Source organism: Myotis lucifugus, unplaced genomic scaffold, assembly GCF_000147115.1.
Source record: "Myotis lucifugus unplaced genomic scaffold, Myoluc2.0 scaffold_10, whole genome shotgun sequence".
In the NCBI taxonomy this organism is placed as follows: Eukaryota; Metazoa; Chordata; class Mammalia; order Chiroptera; family Vespertilionidae; genus Myotis; species Myotis lucifugus.
In genome coordinates, this window is record NW_005871058.1 from 9651414 (window position 1) to 9674380 (window position 22967).

The 22967-nt window shown below is 34.6% G+C and overlaps 1 protein-coding gene across 1 annotated transcript in view; it reads right to left on the reverse strand.

Moving 5' to 3' along the window:
- Positions 1 to 1014: 1014 nt before the first annotated feature.
- The window catches only part of LOC102419763 (ovostatin homolog 2-like), a 37056-nt gene continuing 15103 nt past the window's right edge, over positions 1015 to 22967 (reverse strand). Inside the window, exons 16-36 of the mRNA XM_014451667.2 lie at positions 20843 to 21013; positions 19923 to 20067; positions 18609 to 18705; positions 17926 to 18154; positions 17414 to 17543; positions 15294 to 15409; positions 14658 to 14709; positions 13819 to 13902; positions 12923 to 13099; positions 11746 to 11827; positions 10982 to 11138; positions 9075 to 9161; positions 8081 to 8246; positions 7101 to 7312; positions 5719 to 5928; positions 5159 to 5283; positions 3749 to 3839; positions 3312 to 3380; positions 2592 to 2694; positions 1533 to 1606; positions 1015 to 1141 (exon numbers count right to left, since the gene is read on the reverse strand). Coding sequence (XP_014307153.1) covers positions 1554 to 1606; positions 2592 to 2694; positions 3312 to 3380; positions 3749 to 3839; positions 5159 to 5283; positions 5719 to 5928; positions 7101 to 7312; positions 8081 to 8246; positions 9075 to 9161; positions 10982 to 11138; positions 11746 to 11827; positions 12923 to 13099; positions 13819 to 13902; positions 14658 to 14709; positions 15294 to 15409; positions 17414 to 17543; positions 17926 to 18154; positions 18609 to 18705; positions 19923 to 20067; positions 20843 to 21013 — 2556 coding nt within the window. The 3' untranslated portion in view covers positions 1015 to 1141; positions 1533 to 1553. The remainder of the gene's footprint in view (positions 1142 to 1532; positions 1607 to 2591; positions 2695 to 3311; positions 3381 to 3748; positions 3840 to 5158; positions 5284 to 5718; positions 5929 to 7100; positions 7313 to 8080; positions 8247 to 9074; positions 9162 to 10981; positions 11139 to 11745; positions 11828 to 12922; positions 13100 to 13818; positions 13903 to 14657; positions 14710 to 15293; positions 15410 to 17413; positions 17544 to 17925; positions 18155 to 18608; positions 18706 to 19922; positions 20068 to 20842; positions 21014 to 22967) is intronic.

Here is a 22967-nt window from a genome sequence, read left to right on the forward strand (position 1 = left end):
AGTCAGAACCCTGTGTTAAAGTTAGTAGTGAAATTGTTTTCATTTCTTTCCCATTTTCTCCAGTTTTTTCCTGCTCACTTTTTTCAATCTGAATTCATTACATGGATAGTAGTGTTCCAGGGGTGGGCAAACTTTTTGACTCGAGGGCCACAATGGGTTCTTAAACTGGACCGGAGGGCTGGAACAAAAGCATGGATGGAGTATTTGTGTGAACTAATATAAATTCAAAGTAAACATCATTACATAAAAGGGTACGGTCTTTTTTTTTTTTTTTTTAGTTTTATTCATTTCAAATGGGCCGGATGCGGCCCGCAGGCCGTAATTTGCCCAGGGCTGATTAAGCAAAGGACAGACTTCGAGTATCACTTTTCAGTAATAAGTGATAAGCTCAGAAAAAAGAAAAATAATTTATTATGATAAAATGCCCTTGGATTACCTTCTCAATCATAAACATAAATTCACTAAGTCCATCCATCAGTCAATTTGTGACTCTCTAAGCCAGCCGTGGGCAAACTACGGACCGCAGGCCGGATCCGGCCCGTTTGAAATGAATAAAACTAAAAATAAAAAAGACCGTACCCTTTTATGTAATGATGTTTACTTTGAATTTATATTAGTTCACACAAACACTCCATCCATGCTTTTGTTCCGGCCCTCCGGTCCACTGTGGCCCTCGAGTCAAAAAGTTTGCCCACCCCTACCAATGCCCCCCTCATTTTTTGATAATCTTTTACTGAAATATTTCTGTGTGTTTTTGTTGTGTTTTGGTTTTTATTTTCGTTTTCTTGAACTCACATGAAATTCTCTTCAATTTAGTCTCTTTCTCTACTCCTCATCAACTCTGACTTTCTCTGGATGTTGGGGATTCCATATTTTCTGTATGTCACAATGTCTAAAAACTTGAATTTAGTATTGACAATAATATATAGTTTGCTACCAAATGAAGTCCTGTGTTTTCTAGGATGAAAATTATGAATGAAGTACTGAAAGAAAAAAAAGTCATAGACTCAAACGTGAAATCACAGCATTTAATGGGTAATAAGGAAATAAAATCTGAGAAGTATAACAGGTTACAGACTATGAGTGGTTTCTTTCAGTTGATTCAGAAGGATAAGTTTGTTCAAAGCAAATAGCTTTCCACCTGGGATTTAAAAACATAATGAAATATAAATAAATATATAAATATACAAACATACCTATATACACACAAATACACCCACATACACATTTAACAGATACATGACTATGTATAAATAGATGTGCATGCATATATAATGACCTATCAACTTATAAAACAAAAATGAGAGATTTTTTTAAATGAGAAATTTGTAAAAAGCATATACATAGCTACACATTCTTTCAAGCTATTTTAAAGAAATTAATAAAATCTTAATGACTATGAGAATACTCATCCAATATCCCAACCTCCATAAATGCCAGAGACCTCTCTTTGTGTCATTCATTGCTATCTTTAGGTTTTCATTTGCTTACCAGATGTGTTTTCAGTGTTTTATGATACACAATTTCCTTACCTTTTTCTGTGCTTTGTTTTCTCATTGGGAAACTGAAACACTGTTGACATTGTAGAAAACAATGGCATATTCATCTGGAAAATAAAGGAAAAATTTATCCTTATTAAATCTCCAACTTTCTATAATCAGTTAAGTCAGACAATTGTAGATACATTAGGTCTAATCTTTTCAGTAATTTTGCAAGAGAGCCAATCACTTCTGTTTTTGAAATTCAACAATATCTTATTGAAATTTAAGGCACTTGCCCTAGCCAGGTGGCTCAGTTGGTAGGAGCATTGTCCCTTATAGCAAAAGGTTGCAGGTTCCAATCCTGGTCAGGGCACATACCTAGGTTGCGGGTTTGATTCCCCGGTTGGGGAATGTACTGGAGGCAACCAACAATGTTTTTCTCTCACATCATTGTTTCTCTCTCTTCTCTCTCTCCCTCTCTCTCTCTCTCTCTCTCTCTCTCCCTTCCTATCTCTCTAAAAATTAATAAAAATATATCTTCCAGTGAAGACTAAAATAAAGTTTAAGGCACTTGATGAAATATATTCTATTAGTAAAGAACAGAGCCAGAATTCAAATACTTCCTGACAAACTTTGTATGACATTCAACAAGGAAATGATATCACTAACAATCCAGGGAAATTTTGTGTGGTCTCTATGGCATCTTAGTAATTGGTTTGGAACCTAATCTAGTAACATTTTCCTATAACATTTCAGAATATTGTCCATTCCCCTTCTCAAATTGAAATTCATAAAGGGTAGCATAAAATGATAAGTCTTGTCAGTAACAACAACAACAAAAAGGAGTTGACACTTAACATAGTTTATATTTCAAGTGACAGGGATGCTCTTGCACATTGTGTCTAAAGGATTCTAGGTTTGAAAAACTCTGTAATTGGAAACTGGTCCACTCTGTAGATATATCATGAAGTAAAAAAAAATCAGTACAAAACCATTTATTGTATAGTCTTTGTAGACTGAAGGTGGTTTTGGAAAATTTGGTAGCTCAGGGATTGTTAAGATTTAGATATGATGTTCAGTAGCTTTAGGGCATGGTTGTTGCTTGCCTACCTTTTTCATAATAATCGTAGACCATAACTGGGGCTGGCTGAATGTTGGACACAAGGTTGCTTTGCTCAACAGAGAAAGTGAAACTCTTTGCTGTACCAGAAACCTATAAAGACACAAATTACAAATACATCAGAGTAGATGTGGAAACAAAATCCCTGAGAAAATATCTCTAAGAGTTCATGATCTACCCAATTAAATAGATCTATGATATTAATATCTTATATAATTTTATGTAATAACTTAATATTAAATAATTAGGTAACATTAACTTGTATATAAATTTAAGTTCCATTGCTTATATTGAGGTGCAAGAAATTTAGTTGAAAGCAATAATGCAGGCATTCATGTGAATGGTAATGATATACACATAGAAAGAATGATTCTAGAACTCATGCCACCTTCACTGGAGTTCAAGTCAAAACTATAAAAGAATTATACATCTACTCTATGACCAGACTATGTTAGATGCCGTGAGGAGTGAAAAACAGGGAAATTATGTTTCTAAACTTGAGAATTACCTAGTCAGGCAGTCAAGACACATGAAATAACATTAGAGTTAACAGGGTTAAGATGAGCACTGGGATAGAAGACCACTGATAATCTTTAATGTCCCATATTTTTGAGAAACCCTGTCATGTATATCTACAAGAAATAGACTCATCCAATTACCCTCAGAAGAAAAAAAAGAACAAACCATGGAAAAATTATTGCTCAACTTACATTTTCCAAGTAGAAAAGAACATGGTTATTCTTGACTTCAGTCTTCATCACTTGGCCATTGTTTTCAAGCTTTGAAGAAATTGTCAGGGAAGAATGGGGAACAAATATTAAAGAGTATTATTCTGGTATTGAATACTTCATAATTTTTTTAACCAATTGTCAGGAACCTATATTATGGAATGTTCCATTGTGCCATTATGTTTGCATAAGTTTAGTAGAATTAAAGTAAGAAATAGATTATAAGCTATGAAAATAATGTCTGTTAATTGCTCTAAGTTAATAACACCACCCCTCCACTGTTACAGCAAAAATGAGAATGTGAAGTATGAATAAATTTGTTTAAATGAAGAATTCCACAGCTTGGTTTCGCTAACCAGTTATTTCTTCTATACACTATTGCTTTTCCTGTGCTGAAAGATTGGACTTCTATTATTTACCTCCTCAGTGCATGACATGACTGGAGTAAATCCTGAGAGCATTTTTACATCAACAAGGACCATTTTGGAGATATTGCGCATTCCAATGTATCTGAAATTTAAAACAAAGCACAATGTAGATATCAGTTTAGAAAAGTGACTTATTTTACCATCAGGGTTGTGGGTACAAACATACTAATTAGCCATAGGTCTGGAGGAAAGGCACAGCTGAAGAAAAAAATACCTGATGAAAGTCATTCTTTTTTTTATTTATTTAATTTTTTAAAATATGTCTTTACTGATTTGAGAGAGAGAGGAAGGGAGAGGGATAGAGAAATAGAAACATCAATGAGAGAAACATCAATCGGCTGCCTCCTGCATGCCCCTACTAGGGATCTAGTTTGCAAGCCAGGAATGTGCCCCAAGTGAGAATCGAACTGGTGACCTATTGGTTCATGGGTCAACCACTGAGCCACATCAGCTGGGCAAGAAAGTCACTCCTAAACATCTTAGAATAGGCATAACTAGAATGATAATGCATGAGACGAGACAAAGCAACATAAGTTGGAGTAAATAATGAATTATTTGAAACTGGAATCTACCCAAACCCTGCTTTTAAGATTACCTGAAGTTTCAAAGACAGAACTTATAAACAAAGCTTGTAAATTGATATTACATATACCAATAGTAGCCTTAGATTTGGACAAAACTTAAAGAAAATCTTTGTTTAGAAAGTGAGATATTGGCAGAATCATAGACATATCCCTAAGAGATCTAGGCTGTGTCTGTAACACTTCATATTTTATTGGGACATGAGGTTAAAAGTTTCAAAATGTATTTAGTTCTTATTTTAGCTCTGGTGTTAATGATATTATCATTTGGAAATCCTAAGAAAATCCTTCAAACTAATTTTTCTCAGTGTTTATTCACATATTAACTAAGGTTAAAACTCTTTGGTGTCTACATTTTATATTTTAAGATACTTATTTTGCTTTCCTACTCTGGAAAATAAAAATCTGAAATTTTATTCTGTACAGTTATAAAATAGCATTTGTAGGTTTTGTCCTCTAGGCCTTCCTGTCTGTGTTTTTAGGTGGAAAAAATATAGTATCTCTATTGTCCAAAACTGACAGAATTTCTATACAAAAAAGAGGAAGCATTGTTGCAGTATTAGTGTGTCAGAAGCTTGCAGATTTTACTTGCACACAATATAAATTATATTTGCATAATTCTAGCTCTGATTTAGTTTAAGATGTACTAAATTGTGAGAATGCTATAAAGTGGCTATGCTATAGAAATTATGCACCAACAAATAAAATCATCATTGGTTACTATTGTTCATATTTTGTTACTGTCTAAAATAATTACATATATATATATATATATTACCCTCTCTCTAACCTGGGAGTTGATATTAAAATGGACACTTACTTGACGGTTACTGTCAGTTCAAAATTACTCTGGAATCTATCTGAACAGTTTTTCTTTACCATTTCCAAGGAAAGGAAAAATCCAGATTCCTTCTCAGATGGTAGCACATTATACCTAAGGGTAGCCTAGGAAAGATAACAAATCATTAAAAAAAATACATCCACTTTTTCTTTGGAAAATCTGAAGGACTTATTATTTCTCTTATTTCCATGATTAATGTACATTATTTTATATCTCTACTTATCAGGGAATAAGGCTAAATGTAATTGTTTAGTTTTCAGAATACACACGAATCTTTAACAACATAATTTAATACAAATATCAGAATGCTTTTTAACAGTGACATTCCTCAAGAAACTTCCCAGTTACCCAGTTATCTTTAAGATTAAATACCTCTTCATAAAATAACTAGCATTTTCAGCTATTAAGTAGAGCATATCAATGAGAGAATGAGTAGAAATAATGATGGAATTCTGTAAAATGGTAAAATAGCACTTCATATATAACTGAACTGATAGCCTGATCTTTTTACTGGCAACATTCATGTAGACTTCCATTACCTGAATAAATGCAAAACCTTGTCCTTCTACATCTACTGTGTATTCTCCATATGCTTTTGGTAGTTCTGAACGTTGGACTAGTAAGCGGTTGTCATCGTCAATCTGGAAAGTCTCACTGGATTCTTCGTTGCTAACGGTGACATTGTTTTGACCATTAGAGAATGTTAGCTTCATGTAACGGGTCATGGCAAGAAGACAGACGGCAGTGTCCTGCAGGGAAGAGTACAACCTATAGTATCAACTCCATTATGCTGCAGTATTAGTTATCATTAACAATGAAATTTAAATCAGTCCATGGAACCATTCCTAAAACAGATCAATCTCTCTATATAAAAGCCTAATATGAAAATTGTCCCCATGGGAGTTAGATTGGGAGACCGATCACTCACTATGATGTGTGCTGACCACCAGGGGGTGGTAAAAAACAAAGGAAGGGCCTGGCTGGCAGCTGGAAGGCACCAATTGGCCCTGATCGGTGGCCAGGCCTAAGGACCCTATCTGTGCATGAATTTTGTGCACTGGGCCTCTAGTAAAACAATAAGAAGCAATATCCTAAAGGACAGGAACATATATTTGCTTGTGCTAGTTTTCTACCATTAAAATTGATTTTCTTCTACAAATCTTAATCAAATTTTATTTTTCTTAAGAATTATATAAAGTATAATCTCTGTTTTTGTTAGTAGTGCCAAACACTTTCTGAAAAATCAAGATGTTATGTAATTAACCTGCCTTGGACAATGCTTATACCCAACTATCTTCAAAGAGAGAAGTCTGAACCTCAGAATGTGATTGTATTTGGAGATAGCTGTTAGGAGATTCACAAACATGGTTTTAGTCAGAAGCCAAGACCGAAAAAAAGTGAAGAGGGAAGTGATGATTTTCCCTGTGGGAGTAAAACTGCATGTCTTTGCATTTAAAATTATTTTTCCTGCTAAGGAAAAATATACATAATTGTTTTTCATAACTATTTTTTTCTGTTATGCACTCATTTCATCTGTTTTTTCCCAAAGTGCAGACAACAGAAATAAAGCAAAATACTTCTTCTTGGTTGATATGTACTTTAACTAATATCATCAGCTATCTAACTTATCATCAAGACTCTGGTGTTTCTGACAACAATCCCTTCTAGACTTACATTTTATTTTTACTGTGTAAATGGAGATATAGGTCAGGCAAAATTCCTTGAAAAGGAACCTCATTTTATTAATCTGTACATAAATAATTCCTAGTAGAGTCCCTGATACACAAGAAGTGACCAATAAACCATTGTGAACTGACTATAATAGGATTTAAACAGCAAATATCCTTTATCTTTGCAGGTATTTTCTATGATTACCTTTGCTGTCAAATATTGTTATTAGTACCAGGCTCACACCAATTACCTGTGTGGAAGAGAAGCCTCCTTGGGAATTCATTTGTTGAGCAACCCACTGCACAATCTGACTAGCATAGGTGAGGTCAGGAGCTTTTTGGGAAATGATGGCCAACAGCACGTAGCAAGTCTTCTCAGTGTCAGCAGAAGGTGCCAGAGGAATAAAGGATGGGGGTGCTTCTGTCTTGGATTTCTTAGCTCTTTCCCAATATATTACATTATCTGAGAAAAAGAAAGAATTTTAACACAGTCCCTATAAAGAGAACTGATTACACATAAGAATGATGCAAATTCCATTCTTGGCCTCTGTTATGGACTGAATTGTATCCCTCAAAATTCACATGTTCAAGTCCTAAATGCCAGAACCTCAGAACATGACTCTATTTGGAGATAAGGCCTTCAAAGAGGTGATTAAGTAAAAACAAGGCGGTTAGGGTGTGCCTTAATCCAATCTAATTAGTGTCCTTAAATGAGGAAAGTTGGATACATGAAAGGGACACCAGGGGTGCATGCACACAGAAAAAACCAACAATGTGAACATGGAGAGAGAAGATGGTTATCTACAAACCAAGAATAAAGCTTCAGAAGAAACCAAACCTGTTGACACCTTGATCCTGGAATTCTATCATCAGAACCATGAGAAAATAAACTTCTATTATTTAAGCCGTCTAGTCTGTGGTATTTTATATGGCAGCCTTATGAAATGAATATAGCAACTTCTTAAGGTCAAAAGTGGTATGTGATTAAGTTTTACAAGCAGTTTTTATTATCTATGGTATGGTCACTATGCTTGATTTACTTTATTTCACTCATTTAAAAAGAAACTAGTAGAAAATATATAGTATTCTTTAAAGACAAAGGGCCATTTGGAAATTCCATAAGGGAAATAAAAATATACTAGTGAAGAGAGTGTTCCTATATGAATGCTAAGGAAGTTTCATCACTTTATTCCCAAGGTCATCTCTATTAGAAAAAGTAAATAATAATTACTTTCTTTGGTAGCAGATTGATCCAGGACCTGGAGTAAGGATTCCACCTGCTCCTCTTTTCCAGCTAATGCAAAAACATAAGCCAGCATTGCATGATTATAGCCATTGGTGACACCATTTTCCAATGCCTCCTCCAGGAAAAAGAGCCCGTGTCGCAGAGCAGGAAACTAGTCATGTAGAAAAACAACATATTTTAAAATTATATACGAACACTTCACAATCTTGCTGAAGAAACTAATCATTCTTTATATCTTAGGTTATGTATCTTAAAATATACAAACCTGTCCATATGTATGCATATGTATTTTTCTTTATAAGTGTCAATAAAATTAATTTTGGATGGATTACTAGAGTTTGAGAAATAAAATTTAAATAATCTAAAAATGCCTTTTCTATATCTGATCAGTCATATTTCAGTTAACAATATAAATTTCTTATATGTGGCAAAGAATACACATTTACTTAAGATGTGTTATTCTAATACTTAAAATAGGAGCTTATATTTCTAAAGATGATTTTTGAGATAAACAATGATCCTGAAAGTTCCCAGTATCTTTTTTTAGGAACAGAGTGTACAATCAGATAATTTAACCTTTGGATTAGGAGGCAGCCAAGATGAACAACACTTAAGTTGAAATGTCTACACATTGAATTGGTTAAAGAAAGAGAATCTAGGTTATGGTTATACTTAGTGCACGGGTTCTTAATCTAAAATTCATGGCTGAACTTCAGAAGATCTGTAAGTATTGGAAGTGGTATGGAAAACTCTTTTGTGTGTAGATCTGTATATTCTCCCTAGGGAAAAACTCAATAGTGTTCATCAAAGATTTCTATGAATGAAAAATAGCTTGAGTAACATCAACTCAAAGAGAGGTAATGATTGAAATGTTCTTTTGATGTTCCATCTGTTGTAAGAATTTCAAATCACTCTTCTTTCACAGTCTATTTAATATGCGTGCAGCTGACTGAAACGAAAAGATGATGGGAATCCTTACAGTGAAATTGAGCCCAGCTTCAAGGAATGCTCCAACAATATATGCAGTGAGTAAAATGTCCTCCTCCTCCTCCTCTTCTTCTTCTCCCTAAACACAAAGGAACAATGAGTCCTACAGGATGGTAGAGCACAAAAGAACAGCTATCCTTCTGAAGTGAGACAAAGTATAAAAGAAACACTGAAAACAATTACCATTATTCATAAACACTTGAAAATGTGTAATTTTTAAATTAAGTTGTTAATAATCATGCTGTTTGAATAAAAATTCATCAAGACCCAATGTAATAATGAAATAAAACATACAATTAATCTCAACTATACTTAATCACATATATAATTGCAGTATAAACTTAGAAAAACATTTATAAGTTATATGGTTTGCAAACTGTGCATAAAAATACCCTGGGGAACTTATGAAATAAACCAGTATTCAAACAAGAGATTCTGATTCAAAAAGTCTGGAATACGATATAGGGGAATTAATTTTAATGGGTGTTCTAGTGATACTGAAGCAAATAACATTCATAAGACATTTGGGGTCCACTGATCTAATATTAAATTCTTTTTTATTTATTTAAGCAAAAGGTGACTTCTCTTTAATATATATATATATATATATATATATATATATATATATATATATATAGAGAGAGAGAGAGAGAGAGAGAGAGAGAGAGACTTCTGAGGAGCTCAGTTATTAAGGTGTAAATAACTGGAGATGTCGGGCCCTAAAATAAGATGTGGGGACCCACAGCACACACTTAAGCTGTAGCAGGCTGTATCACCATTCCCCTGCAGTGCAGGTTTTTATTTTTCTCCTTGCTTCTTTCTCTGACCCAATTTAAAATGGACACACACAGAGTTATGGAAAAGGATTGGGTAAGATCAGACAAACTGATGTAGGGACCAGTAACGAAGCCATTAAGAAGAAATGTGGAGATATTTTAGAAGAGAACATGAAAAATTCTGTTTTCCCACATAGGAACAAGTGCTATTCTCTATCAGGGGCCTCCTATTGTGAGGAGTAGGTTTGACATAATTCAAAGACATTTCCCCATACTACATAATCGTAAGGCAATGTGAAAACAATTCACATTAAAATTAAATACCATCCGGAGTTGCTATTGACCTATATTTTGAAGTGGATTAGCTTTACATTCCAAAAATCCAAAAATAGAAGTGGTGATTATGAGGAAGGACACAAGAGAAAAGCCCAGGATATCCCAGAGGCTATCAGGGCACGATAAAATATCACGAGCAGGGATTTATAGAAGTAAATACAAATGTTAGGAGAATCAAGGACACAGAGGAGGGGATGGAGGTGGGCAGCAGTCTACAAAGGAAAACAGGATGGAGAATGCTAGTGATTTACCTAAAGATGGACAGAAAAGGGAAGGAGTGATTATTGTCAGACATACATCATCTCATCTGCTTTTTGACTTAGGGCAAGGTAGGCCTTCATGCTTTGACTTGAGAAGGTATTGGGAGAGTGCTTCATTGATACAGTGTAATTTACTAGATATTCCCCCTAAATTTTTTTGTCTCCCATGAATAGGAATGAATGACTTACTCAAGGCCCCTCCTTTAATATATCTTCTGGCTCCAAACTTATGAATGTTTCCTCTCTAAGTTCCTTTTCTCCCCCATCCCTCTCTTTCTAGTTTATATCTTAAAATAGATTGCTTCTATGGAAGGGCTAAAGACAGTAAGGCAAATAATAGATTCATGAGGAGCTATATCTAGCAGTGATGCTGCTGACTAATACACCACAGGCCTATGACCTCAGCAGACTCAGAAAAGGTAATATTCACAAGAAAAAATATTCATGTTCCAGGCTAGTTAGGCCAGAGGCAGGGAAGGCAGGCAAGACAAAGGAGCAAGGAAAACATACTACTGTTAATCTCTCACCTCCCAGGCATTGTGGAAAATCTTGCCATCACTTTTAAAGGCTCCATTGCTTTCCTGTTTGCTTGAAAGCCAGATGAAGGTCTGTTGTTGAACTTGTTCATCAATGAAAACATATTTCTTCATTCTCTCAAATGTCTTAAAAGTAAGGGCACTGAGCCTGTAATGCACACCACCCGTTGGACAAAAGTTGAATAAGAAGGAAATGATCATGTCAGTTACTCCACACATTCATCAGCATTGTCCCCTTTGGGTAATGGGTGCATCCAATTTGGCTAATGTTGACTAATGAGTATTGATAGCGGCTCTTTCCTTCGGGGCAATAAGATGTTTTGAATAGCAATATGTGAAAATAAGAGTAGGTAATTTCCAGCGTGTTTATACACACAGTTCTCGATACATAGTTCATTAGATTATCCTTATGTGGCGAGAGAGTGGGTGTAACTCAATGCTTTGGGGACATCTAATTTTCCTCTCCTGAATGAACATGGGACTCTGAGAAATGCAGACTGAGTTGTGGCATTTTCCATGGAGTTAACAAGCTATGGAAGTAGAGGAGCTCTCATTAAACTTGCCATGAGACTCTAAGTATACTGCATTAGAACTGGAATTACCAACTGTTTTAGTATTATCTGATTCGCCTCTGTAAATTCACTTTGAAACCCACTTTGCTTTTATATTTCCACTGAACTCAATTGCTCTCATTCTCTCATAAGCCCTCCTCAGATCATTTCTACATTATTTAAGATAAAATTTTCATGTCTCACCATATGCTTCCTTTCTGATTCCTCCGCCAAAACATGCTATATGAGCCATCAATGTTCTTGAAAGACAGCTGCTTTTGATAGCCTAAAATACAACATTGTAGGAAGTTATTTTATAATATAAGAAAGTTAGAAGAAAAAGGATGATGTAGTATATGAGCCTTGTGTTTTGGTGTTAGACATAAATTACTAGATGATCATTTCAATTTAACTTCTGAAACTCAGGTTCTGTATCTATATTGAGAAAAAATAACTTCTACCTTGTCAGGGTTTAATGATGCTATGTGACAATATGGTTATAACAGTAAAATAATAAAATCCCCCCCCCCCCAAAAAAAAGATATTACATGTGACTGAGCCTAGCTCAATAATTGGCATTTACAAAATTTCATTAAGGTCATTTTGTTTGTGTTATCTTTCTGAAAAGAAAACCCAAATAAATCATACCTCTGACTTTTCCTTAACATCACATTTTTACAAGGTTTATGCATTTTTTTCTGCACACAAATTCAATCACTTGATTGCAATGAAACACAATTGAAAGATAAATATAGAAGTTGATAAATGAACCATTTCTAGCTACTATTAATAACAGCAACAGTAACACACAAAGTAACTTGGCAAAATATTAGGCACTAAAAAAACCTGAACTCGGATGTGAGGGCGATCTGGCTGCGACATCTGTCACCCCATTGATCGCCAGGGTTGATTCGGCTGATCTGGCTGGCTAGGCGGGTGTCCCCCTCCTCCCTCACCGATCCATGTTCGTCCCTCCCGAAGCTGCGCGCTCGGTCGAAGAGGACGACCTTCCCCCCACAGGAGAGGACCGGTCTTCGGTCAAGGGTATACGAGTAGCTGCGCTCCCCTGCTAGAACCTCCAAACAAGCTCTCAAGGTCCAAAAACCTGAACTCATAATTTGAAATGCTGCAGTGTTACATTGTGAAACCAAATGACCACACAGGTATTAAAGTCTAAAAAATCTCGAAAATACCAAAAACAAAACAAAACAAAACAAAACAAAACAAAACAAACAAAAACATAGTTCAAACTCAGAATATACCTCAGTTCAGATCCATTTTTCCCCCACGGGACTAACTCATAATAATAGCTTTTTGACATCTGGATATAGGAACAACTAATTTCATCTATTATGGGCAGAAATTACTTGAACCTTCTCACCGTTAGATAAGAAAGAGAAAGCCCTAGATTTAACTTCCTCTGTCAATTGTTGAGTAGATTGCAGGTAGTCAAGGACGTAAGTATCAGACGCTAGGAGGGCAATATTCTGCTCTCCACTTCCACTGGGCATTTGCAGGAGATTCTCAAGATTCTGCATCGCGAGACCTAGAACATCCCCTAAAAATAGGAAAAGCAGAAAGTTGCTGTCACTTAAAGTTGGCATCTGACCATTAATAACTATAAATTAAAGAGGCATAGTGAAAATATCTAAAAATTGAGTCTAAAAGGTGGAAACAAGGAAAATTTTCATGAAGTAATTCTGAAAAGGAGACAGATATGAAGGGTCAAACTAATGGGGTTTCTGGTATGAAAACTGTTTCTGAAAAATTTCATTACCAGGAAAGAGAAAGTTAAAAAATTATGTTTGCTTGCTTCTTTGTTTTTGAGAAATTGACCCTATGAACTATGAACTGTAATTCATCCCTTTCCCCCAAAGTGTTAATGCTAATGATAGATAAACAAGTTTTACTGTTGAAAAACAGAATTCTCCTATTACTGGGGATATTTCCAGCCTTTATAACAAGCAAAGATTATTCTGATTCTCCAAAGGGGAATTTAATATTTCATATTAATATAATACAACTCTTTGTTTTCTAAACACCAACGATCATCCACCAGAACAAATGTTTCCTAGAGACACAGATTTGAAAATGATGCTATAATTCCTTCAGATCCTCATATGAAAACAAGTTTAGAGGATAATCCTCAATAATAACTCTGCTCTAATGGATAGCATCAGAAAAATCTCTCCATCCTGTTATTTTAAGGAATTTTTACAGACCACCTCAGTCAAGACTTTTCAAATCATTGTGAAACACAAAATTTAACCAACGTACCCACAACAGTGATAAAGGCTCTGGCTGATCCTTCTACCACATTATCTGGCAAATCCAAAACCACTGACATGGAGACATTAGTGCCTGGAAAGAAAATATCAATAAAATAAACAATGTGATGGCTTCCTTTCATAAACAATAGAAAAAGACTTGTGGGACAAACATATGATAAAATATATTCCTTTTAAAAAAATTTTACAAGTTGCTTGTTAGGAGACATAAATTGAGGTTTTGATCTAGTTTAGAATAACAATACATTCAAAAAATGGTATATGCATCTGTATGTTAGATATGGCCACTATTCTCCATTAGTTTAGTGCCTATACTACTTAAATCTAAAAAATGTCAAAAACTGCTGACTATGACATATAACATAGCACACACACTAGGTAAATCTTGGAGATACCTATTAGTCATTAAAATCATATCATTATCAACCAGATAAAACAGTACTGTGAGGCCATTAGGCAAGCAATTGAAGGGCAGTGATTGTTTCATCCCAAGAGTACAAAAGCAAAGGTCAGATTATGTGTGATTTGGGCATAATCTTGATTTACCACTGCCCCACAGTTTGTCATAATCATATGACAAGAGAAGCAGAAAATATATAAAATAGGAAAAATAGTTTGAGGCAGACCAATGAGTTGGGTGAACTAAAAATAAAATAAAACACCATAAATACTATAGATTTTTATGGCAAAAATTATACCATAAACTTAGGAAGTGAAAAAAATAATCCCCCATTAGGTATTTAGAATGAAATCTCTGGGGAACTCGACATGACAAATGTTGATAAATCTTCATTAGGACTAAGTCTACCCCCTAAAAGATCCTCTTACCTTTTGTATGGATAAAGAAACTTTGAGTCATTTCTTTTTCAATACCTTCGGGCTGTCAAAGAGTAAACAAAAACAAGCACAAAGTAATGAGTCTGGGTGACCTTTTCATGAAGGAAAAGTAATCAAGTATGAACTTACATAGGTATGGCTGGACATGTTTGCCCTCGGGAGCGATTCATTCACTGTCCCCTTCTGTTTATATCTGGAAGTCACTGTACATTACCAACATCCGTTTTAGGCCCTGTGCGGCCATATTTTGGATAAAGATAACTTTGTTGTCGTTTGGGGACATGACAGATGCTGATAGTGTTTAGCATCTCCAATAGACAAAGTTTTTTTGCAGGTGGGGATGATGGAAACTACATAGGATTGTAAGGCAAGTAGATTTGCCTTGGATTGGAGTCAATTAAAAAGGAGAAGGGAATAAAAATAAGTGTACAGGAAACATGAGTTAGGAGCAGAGAAAAAATCTGCTAAGTGTTAAGTGATGTTTTGCTATTCTGGGTCAGATGACATGTCCTGTGTCAAAAGTAACTCTGGTCAATTAAGTCTCTTCAAAGAGAATGTCTTTTAATATTTAACCTATTAGATACTACTTCTCATCTGGAAGAGCTTGATAGCTTTGCATGTACATACCTCTACCAACAAACTTTTGACCACAGTATCTTCCCAGTTTAGATTTTGCTGCTCATCTTCATTTGGGCAAGCACTACTTTGTCTGGACTCAGCAACTACAGTGATATTCACTTTACCTGGAAAACATTCCCAAACATACATTAAATTGACCATTGGACCCTTCTATGATGGGAAATGATAAAGAGTTTGTGAACCATATTTTCAATTGGAGGAACTGAATTCTATCATATTTATGCTTAGACTAAAATACATTCTTTCTCCTGACAGGAAATAATTTGGTATATTCTGTTTTGCCTGTTTTAAGATTCCTTATATTAAATAAGTGATTCATTTACTTAATTAGAACTTTTGATTTAATTCTTTTGATTTAATATTACCTATTTGCCTGTATACCAATATGTATAACAAATATACTGTTCTTATTTGTTGTTGTATTTTGTTTCTTTTTAAGAAAGCCTTCGATATTTCCCCCTTAGAACTGTGTCCCCCACTTTTTGCCATAAAGCCATAGAAGTTAGTACAGTATTCTAACTCAATTGTCAGGGTAAAAATTTTGAAGACTTTGTGTAGTTAGAAATATTGAGAAACAAAATCTAAAAGGAAAAGTAGTTTTAGGCAGGTAAATATCACAGATGAACTAAAACGATCTCCTAAAAATACTGGTTGTTGGTAATGGAAGGAGATTTGACTTGGGGTGGTGAGCACACAATACAGTAGACAGATGATGTATTATAGAATTGTACACCTGAAACCTACACAATATTTTTAACCAATGTCACTTTAATAAATGATACAACTTTTAATTTTTAACTTTTTAAAAAATATATATTTTATTGATTTTTTTATAGAGAGGAAGGGAGAGGGATAGAGAGTTAGAAACATCGATGAGAGAGAAACATCGATCAGCTGCCTCCTGCACATCTCCCTCTGTGGATGTGCCTGCAACCAAGGTACATGCCCTTGACCAAAACCGAACCTGGGACCTTTCAGTCCCCAGGCCGACGCTCTATCCACTGAGCCAAACTGGTTAGGGCTAATTTTTAACTTTTAAGAATATATTTATTGATTTCAGAGCAGAAGGGAGAGGGAGAGATAGAAACATTGATAAGAGAGAATCATTGATTGGCTGCCTCCCAGGCATGTGCCCTGACCGGAAATCAAACCATGACCTCCTGGTTCATAGGTCAACACTCAACCACTATGCCACACCAGCCAGGCACCTTAATAAATTTTAAAAACTCAGAGAAATAATACAATAAATATGGTACATGAAATATGGTACTAAAGAAAATTTTGATGGCACTTAATTTCTTAAATTAGTGATAATGATAATCATGCATCTACCACATCTATCATTCTTTGTTTTTTAGAATCCTTTTAGCTTTTCCCTTCCCTTATATTTTCAAGAAGATATTTGCAAATTTATTTTTTCTATGTTGCAGGTAATATATACACCAAGACAATGCTTTTCAGTGTTTGATCTCCATCTAAGTGTTCAGGGTTTTTGGTGTCTCGTGATATCCATAAAAATAAAGGCATAATATGCTAATTAGACCAGATGTCTTTCTAGATGACCTTCTGGGCCAAGCTGGGGCTACAACGAAAGCCCGGGTCCCGGGTGCCAGAGGAAAGCTGGTGCCGGCACCCGGGAAGGAAGGCCTACTCTTGCACGAATTTCATGCATGGGGCCTCTAGTATTTAATACATTTGCAAATCCTGACAATTGTAATTGAGGAGCAATTTTTGTATAAGTGACATGGGTTCATGCTGATAGGTGAGGAAGGAATAAGTGAGAAGTAAAGGAATTGGTCAGCATTAATGAAAATATGGCCTTCATTTGGGATAATATATAGATTTTATAGGTCATGCAATTTAGCATTTCTATTGTATTTTGATCACATTATGCTTTTATACAAATGAAAGGCAGTTTTGTTTTACGCAAACATTAGCAACCAGATATTAGTTAATAAAAATAAGACTTTTTAATTGGAAATTTTTTAAAAAGTAGTATTAAAATTGTGATGGAGAAAATTATTTGTATAGACAATTTAAGAAAAATAGGGTCAATAAAAATGGGTTGGTTTTCCACCAGAGTTTGGCATAGGTACATAGCTGCTTACCCAACTTCTTAGGTATAAGAGTCCAGACATATGTTTTCCTCTCTCCAGCTTGAATAACCTCACTGTCATTGTTTTTAGGGGTGCTGATATATGCCTCAAAATTCTCAGATTCTTCCAGTTGAACAGAAATCTAAAAAAAAAAAAAAAGTCATGGCAATGAGGGTGACATGCTAAATGCTTTGCTATTATTATTCCTCTTCCCAACTTGAGAAAATTCTGCTTTACCTGTTTTAAGTTAGCAGAGATAAAACATACCAAATGACTCCTCTTATACAAAGATAAAAAAGTCAGAACACACATCACTATGAATTGACATTCTCAAAGCAGTATTTAAATCACTGCTGTGAATTAAAGCAGTTGTTTTCGTTTGAGGACTAAGGAAACAAGTAATAACCTTATAGTACCATTTTGCATTGGAGAATCAAAAGAATGTGGCCATATTCCAGGAAAACATTAAGTACTTTTTTTTGCCCTTGTTAGATTTGGTCTCCAGAGCAAAGGGAACAACTGACCTCTGCACATGTATTCAGGTAGCTGAAGACATTGACAACCACATCAGATTCTTCCTTTCGAACGACTGAAAAGGGTAGGGTCACTTCGACGAAGAAAGGTTGGGAGGCTTCCAGAGCAATTGTTGACGAAATGCCAAACCCTGCATCACCATTCACACAGAAGCCATTTGCCTCCCATCGAGTTATAGTATCAGGGATGCGGAATGAAACATTTGCTGAACCTGAGGAACTACAAGGACAGATTATTACCAAAATGAGATTTTTGTCTAAACTGGCACCTAAAATTCAGCCCAGAGCAAGCAAAAATGAATAAGTAAATAAACAAACAAACAAACAAATAAATAAATAAATAAGCAAGCAAGCAAGCATTAACGAAGGGTTACAAATGAGTTATAGCTCTATTTCTATAAACTTTAACCTTAAAAAGGTCACATTCCTTTAAACAAGGAATTGTGTTTTTTTTCCTTTATTAAATTGAGGCATGTTACATCTATATGCATGAAATTGATAAATGAAAAAAATGCTGAAGAAAAAAAATGTAGTCAGCACATACAAATGAATGGTATTAGATAATTTTACAGATGTGGCACTGCTTTATATACCCAGAAATAATGTTTAATAAATAACAACAAAAAGAAAATAGAAATAAAGACACATCAGAAAGAGAATTGTTGAAAGCTCACTCGACACTGACGAGGTCCCATATCCATGTCTCTGGAAAGTTCGTTCTTACTGTTTCTGTTATAGCCCATTCCACAGGGCCTAAGTCCTCATTCGCGACTTCACCAGGTAAAAGAAAAGAGAAATGCTTTATTTTGGAAGAATGAAAATACGTGTTTCAATGACACACACCTATAAGCTACGTCTTTAACCATGTATGCTCAGTATGAAGCAGTATAAGAATTTGCTCCTGAGGCTCATTGTCAATAAACATGTATCTCAATCTAGGTATCAGCATTTTGATGCTCATATCTCTCCCATTATTAACAACAAATAGTCAGCCTACATCAGTGATGGCGAACCTATGACACGCGTGTCAGAGGTGACATGCGAACTCATTTTTTTGGTTGATTTTTCTTTGTTAAATGGCATTTAAATATATAAAATAAATATCAAAAATATGTCTTTGTTTTACTATGGTTGCAAATATCAAAAAATTTCTATATGTGACATGGCACCAGAGTTAAGTTAGGGTTTTTCAAAATGCTGACACGCTGAGCTCAAAAAGTTCACCATCACTGTTCTAGGGCCTCTTGAACTCAGCAAATCTATCCTTGTATAAAGTTGTCAGGCCTTTCATTTTTCTCAAGTGGTGTTTCTGATATCCATCTTCAGGATCAACCCCACTTAAATTACTAGTCTAATCCTCAATGGTAGGCCAGAGGGATTTAAAAGATGTTACTCAAGTGTTTTCAGATCTGAAATACAACTTTGATTTGGGTTCTATTCTGATGACCTTCTTTCATTTTGCTTCCCTGATGAAATTTCTGTATTGGAAATCTACCTAAGTGCCTTATTCATCTAAGATTATGACTGAGTTTTGTGCTTCCAGGTCTTCCACTGGTAAATGGACTAGTATTTGAACACACTGCTCTGATGCCATCTGTTTGGTTATCTGGGAATCAAAATATCCTCTGCCTTGAATTCTGTGAATTATGGTCTATACATAATAAGGATATAACGCCCCATAAGGACCCCTCATTCTCTTGTATCATACTCACTTATAATGACTGTCCTTCCATATCACCACACATTACCTGCTCCTATACGCTTCTGATATTGTGTTCTCCCAATAAAAATAAACTTCCTCTCATGTTTGAAGCCAGTTCTTCCTTTTAGCCCAAACCATTCCCATTCTGCATTATTCTGCCTACTTTGCTGATGTCTAATTGTAGCCAAAAAACTGTCATAATTCACAAGTAAAATTCTATTTTTTATAATTTTATCCCAAATACTCCTTTGGCCATCTCCCAAACACAGAATTCTAGATTACTCACATGCAATTTTAGGTTGGGGGGCACTGTACATCGGTTCACATAGGGGTCCAATTAGCAATGATCTCTCGGAGAATGGCCTCCACTCTACTGAACATATTTCTGGCTTCCGATAATGGAGATTGGTAAAGGCTTTCAGACCCATGGACTTCAAGTAAACAAACAACAAAAGAAAAGTTGTGCATTTCCTTCACACAACACCTAAAACAGGTCCATCAGCTACATTATAGTGTTAAATATACAGATTTCCTCTCCTAGCAAAGGTCTCAGATGTTAGAAATTAAATCACTTGTATTTAACATATGAAAAATATCTAATTTGAATAAAAAATGATAGTCTGATTTATCCACCACTTATTATGTGCTAGAATTTTGCTAAGTATTTAACATCATTTTTCACTTAATTTTAAGGGAAAAATACGAACAGCACTACTATGATCCTAATCAATATCAAACATATACACACTCACACACAGATATACAATGTATAGTTAGTAATTTGAAGATCTGGGACTTAAACTAAAGTCTGTCTGATTCGATGCCCTTTTTCCTTTATATCTGTGACTTCAATGATAAAGATCCTTTCATGGGGTCTCAGCATATCTAATTGGTAGCCCAGATAATATTCTAGACTCTTTATTTGACTATTTCTGCATAAGGTTTACCACAACAAATTGAAGACTATCTCATTACTTCAAACATGAAGTTTTATATTTTTAGCTGCCACTTAATTTATTTTCAACAAAAGAATCAACAGAAATGAATGTCTCTTTCTTGTAAGACAACTTTTGAGTGTTCTTTAAGTGGATTACTGATCCCTATCTCAAAGAATAGGAAAAAACTACATAAATAATAAAACATAGATATGCAATATGAGCATTAAAAATGAGATAAAATAAATAAAAAAATTTTAAGTGTTCTTACCCTGATAATATCATAGGTATCTCCATCTTCATAGTTGCCTGCAGGTATGTAATACAAACCATTGTAAAACATATCCTTCTGAGGAATGCAAGGGTCTTGCTTGCTATCATCAAGGTTGAGACCATGATGGAAATAACCATAGAGTTCTATATTTGGAAGCAGGTTATACACCTGTGGAAAAAAAATCACATGGTTTTCAATGATTTTAAGCACTCATTTTATTTCTATAAAATTGGAAAATTTGTGCCATAACCATTTATTGTGGTTTTGTTTTAAAAAAAATATTGAATCTATTTAATCCAACACTTTTGGGTCATTCTTCCACCAATTATCAAGAACTGGAAAAAAATGAATTCCAACAAAACTGCTGTAAGATAAAAGAGAAATAAACTCTAAATTATTAGGAGCTTAAGAAAAAAATAGATCGAAAGAAAATGTTAAAAAGTAGCATAGGAAAAAAAGAGAATAAAGAATGAATTAAAACAGGTTATAGGCAAAGTGGTTGAATGCAGGTAGAGATGAAGCATATTTATAAAGTTTTAGTAGAAGGGGGAAAGAAACAATGGAAAAATTAAAATTTAAATTATAATTCAAGATGAATTCTGGAAATAAAAGATCTATGTTTACACATTGTATGGGTGACTGTGTACTTAGGAAAATTTCCCCCAAACAATAAATTCTGACAGGTATTTTACTAAAACAATTTTAAAATTTAAAATTTAAAGAAAAACAGCCCTCAAGGCCTTCAGGTAAAAAAGATTAAATAACTTACAAGGTCAAATGAGTTAGACTTATGTCAGAAGTCTTAAAAGCAATATTCAAAGCAAGGCAATAGGGGAGTGACATTTTTAAGATACTTAAAGGAAGCAGAAACCTAGAACTTAATATACAGATAACCTGCCCTTCTCATAACAAAACTTTAGTAAAACACTTTTACATTGGAAAAATTATGCAGTTTATGTCTTGATTCATGGTTATTAGGTATTGTTATTAATTATTTTTTATAGATTTTTATTTAAAACTGGATTTACTATAGAATGTTAAAGGCAAAATACAAAATTGCATTTTTTCAACAAGATCTTATTTGTGAAATATATACATATGCCTCTCTCACAGGAGCACACCTATACTTTACCCTTCCCCTTCTTTTTCCACTCAGGTGAGTTATCTTTGCCTTTCCCTTTCCTAAGCTCCAAGGGCCCTTCTTTTGCCTCTGTAACTTGTTTTCTAAGCCTTCACTGCTCAGCTGGCTTACTTTCACATCTGTTACTTTCTAAATAAACTTTCACTTATACTAGTAATTTGAATAAAATAAATAAAAATTACAACAAAAATGTACATATGTCTAACTTTTACAATTATGAGTGATTTTTAAAACATTTTCTCTTTTATCCTTTTATTTTGCACATTTTCTACAATATACTGGTGCTGCGTGTCTTCTCAAAATGCATATGTTGAAATCCTAATGCCCAATGTGATGGTATTAGGAGGTGGGACCTTTAGGAGGTGGTTAGGTCATGAGGACAGAGCCCTCAAGAATGATATTAATGCCCTTATAAAGGAGAAGTCTACCACCAGGAAGAGACACTGCACTTGATTGTGCTCGCATCAGGATCTCAGACTGAAATATCTGTGATTTGTAAGCTACCCAGTCTGTGATAGCCCAAATGCTACAGCAGTCCAACTGGAGTAGGACAATAGGCATAATTTTAATAATACATTTGTGAAATTATTAAATTAGTTTTAAACATGATCATAAATTCCTAAAACAAACAATTAAAATTGAAACAGACTCAAAGATACAGAGAACAGACTGATAGATGCCAGAGGGGAGTGGGTTTGGGGGACTGGGTGAAAAAGGTGAAGGGATTAAAAAGTACAGATTGGTAGTTACAAAATAGTCACAGGATGTGAAGTGCAGCACAGGAAATATAGTAAAAATTATTGTAATAACTGTGTATGGTGCCAGGTGGTACTAGGAATAATGGGAGGACCACTTTTTAAAGCATATGACTGTCTAACCACTATGCTGTACACCTGAAACTAAAACAAAATAATATTAGAGGTAAGGTACAATAAAAAATAAAATTAAAAAATTTCCATATTTATATGTACTTGTGTTAAA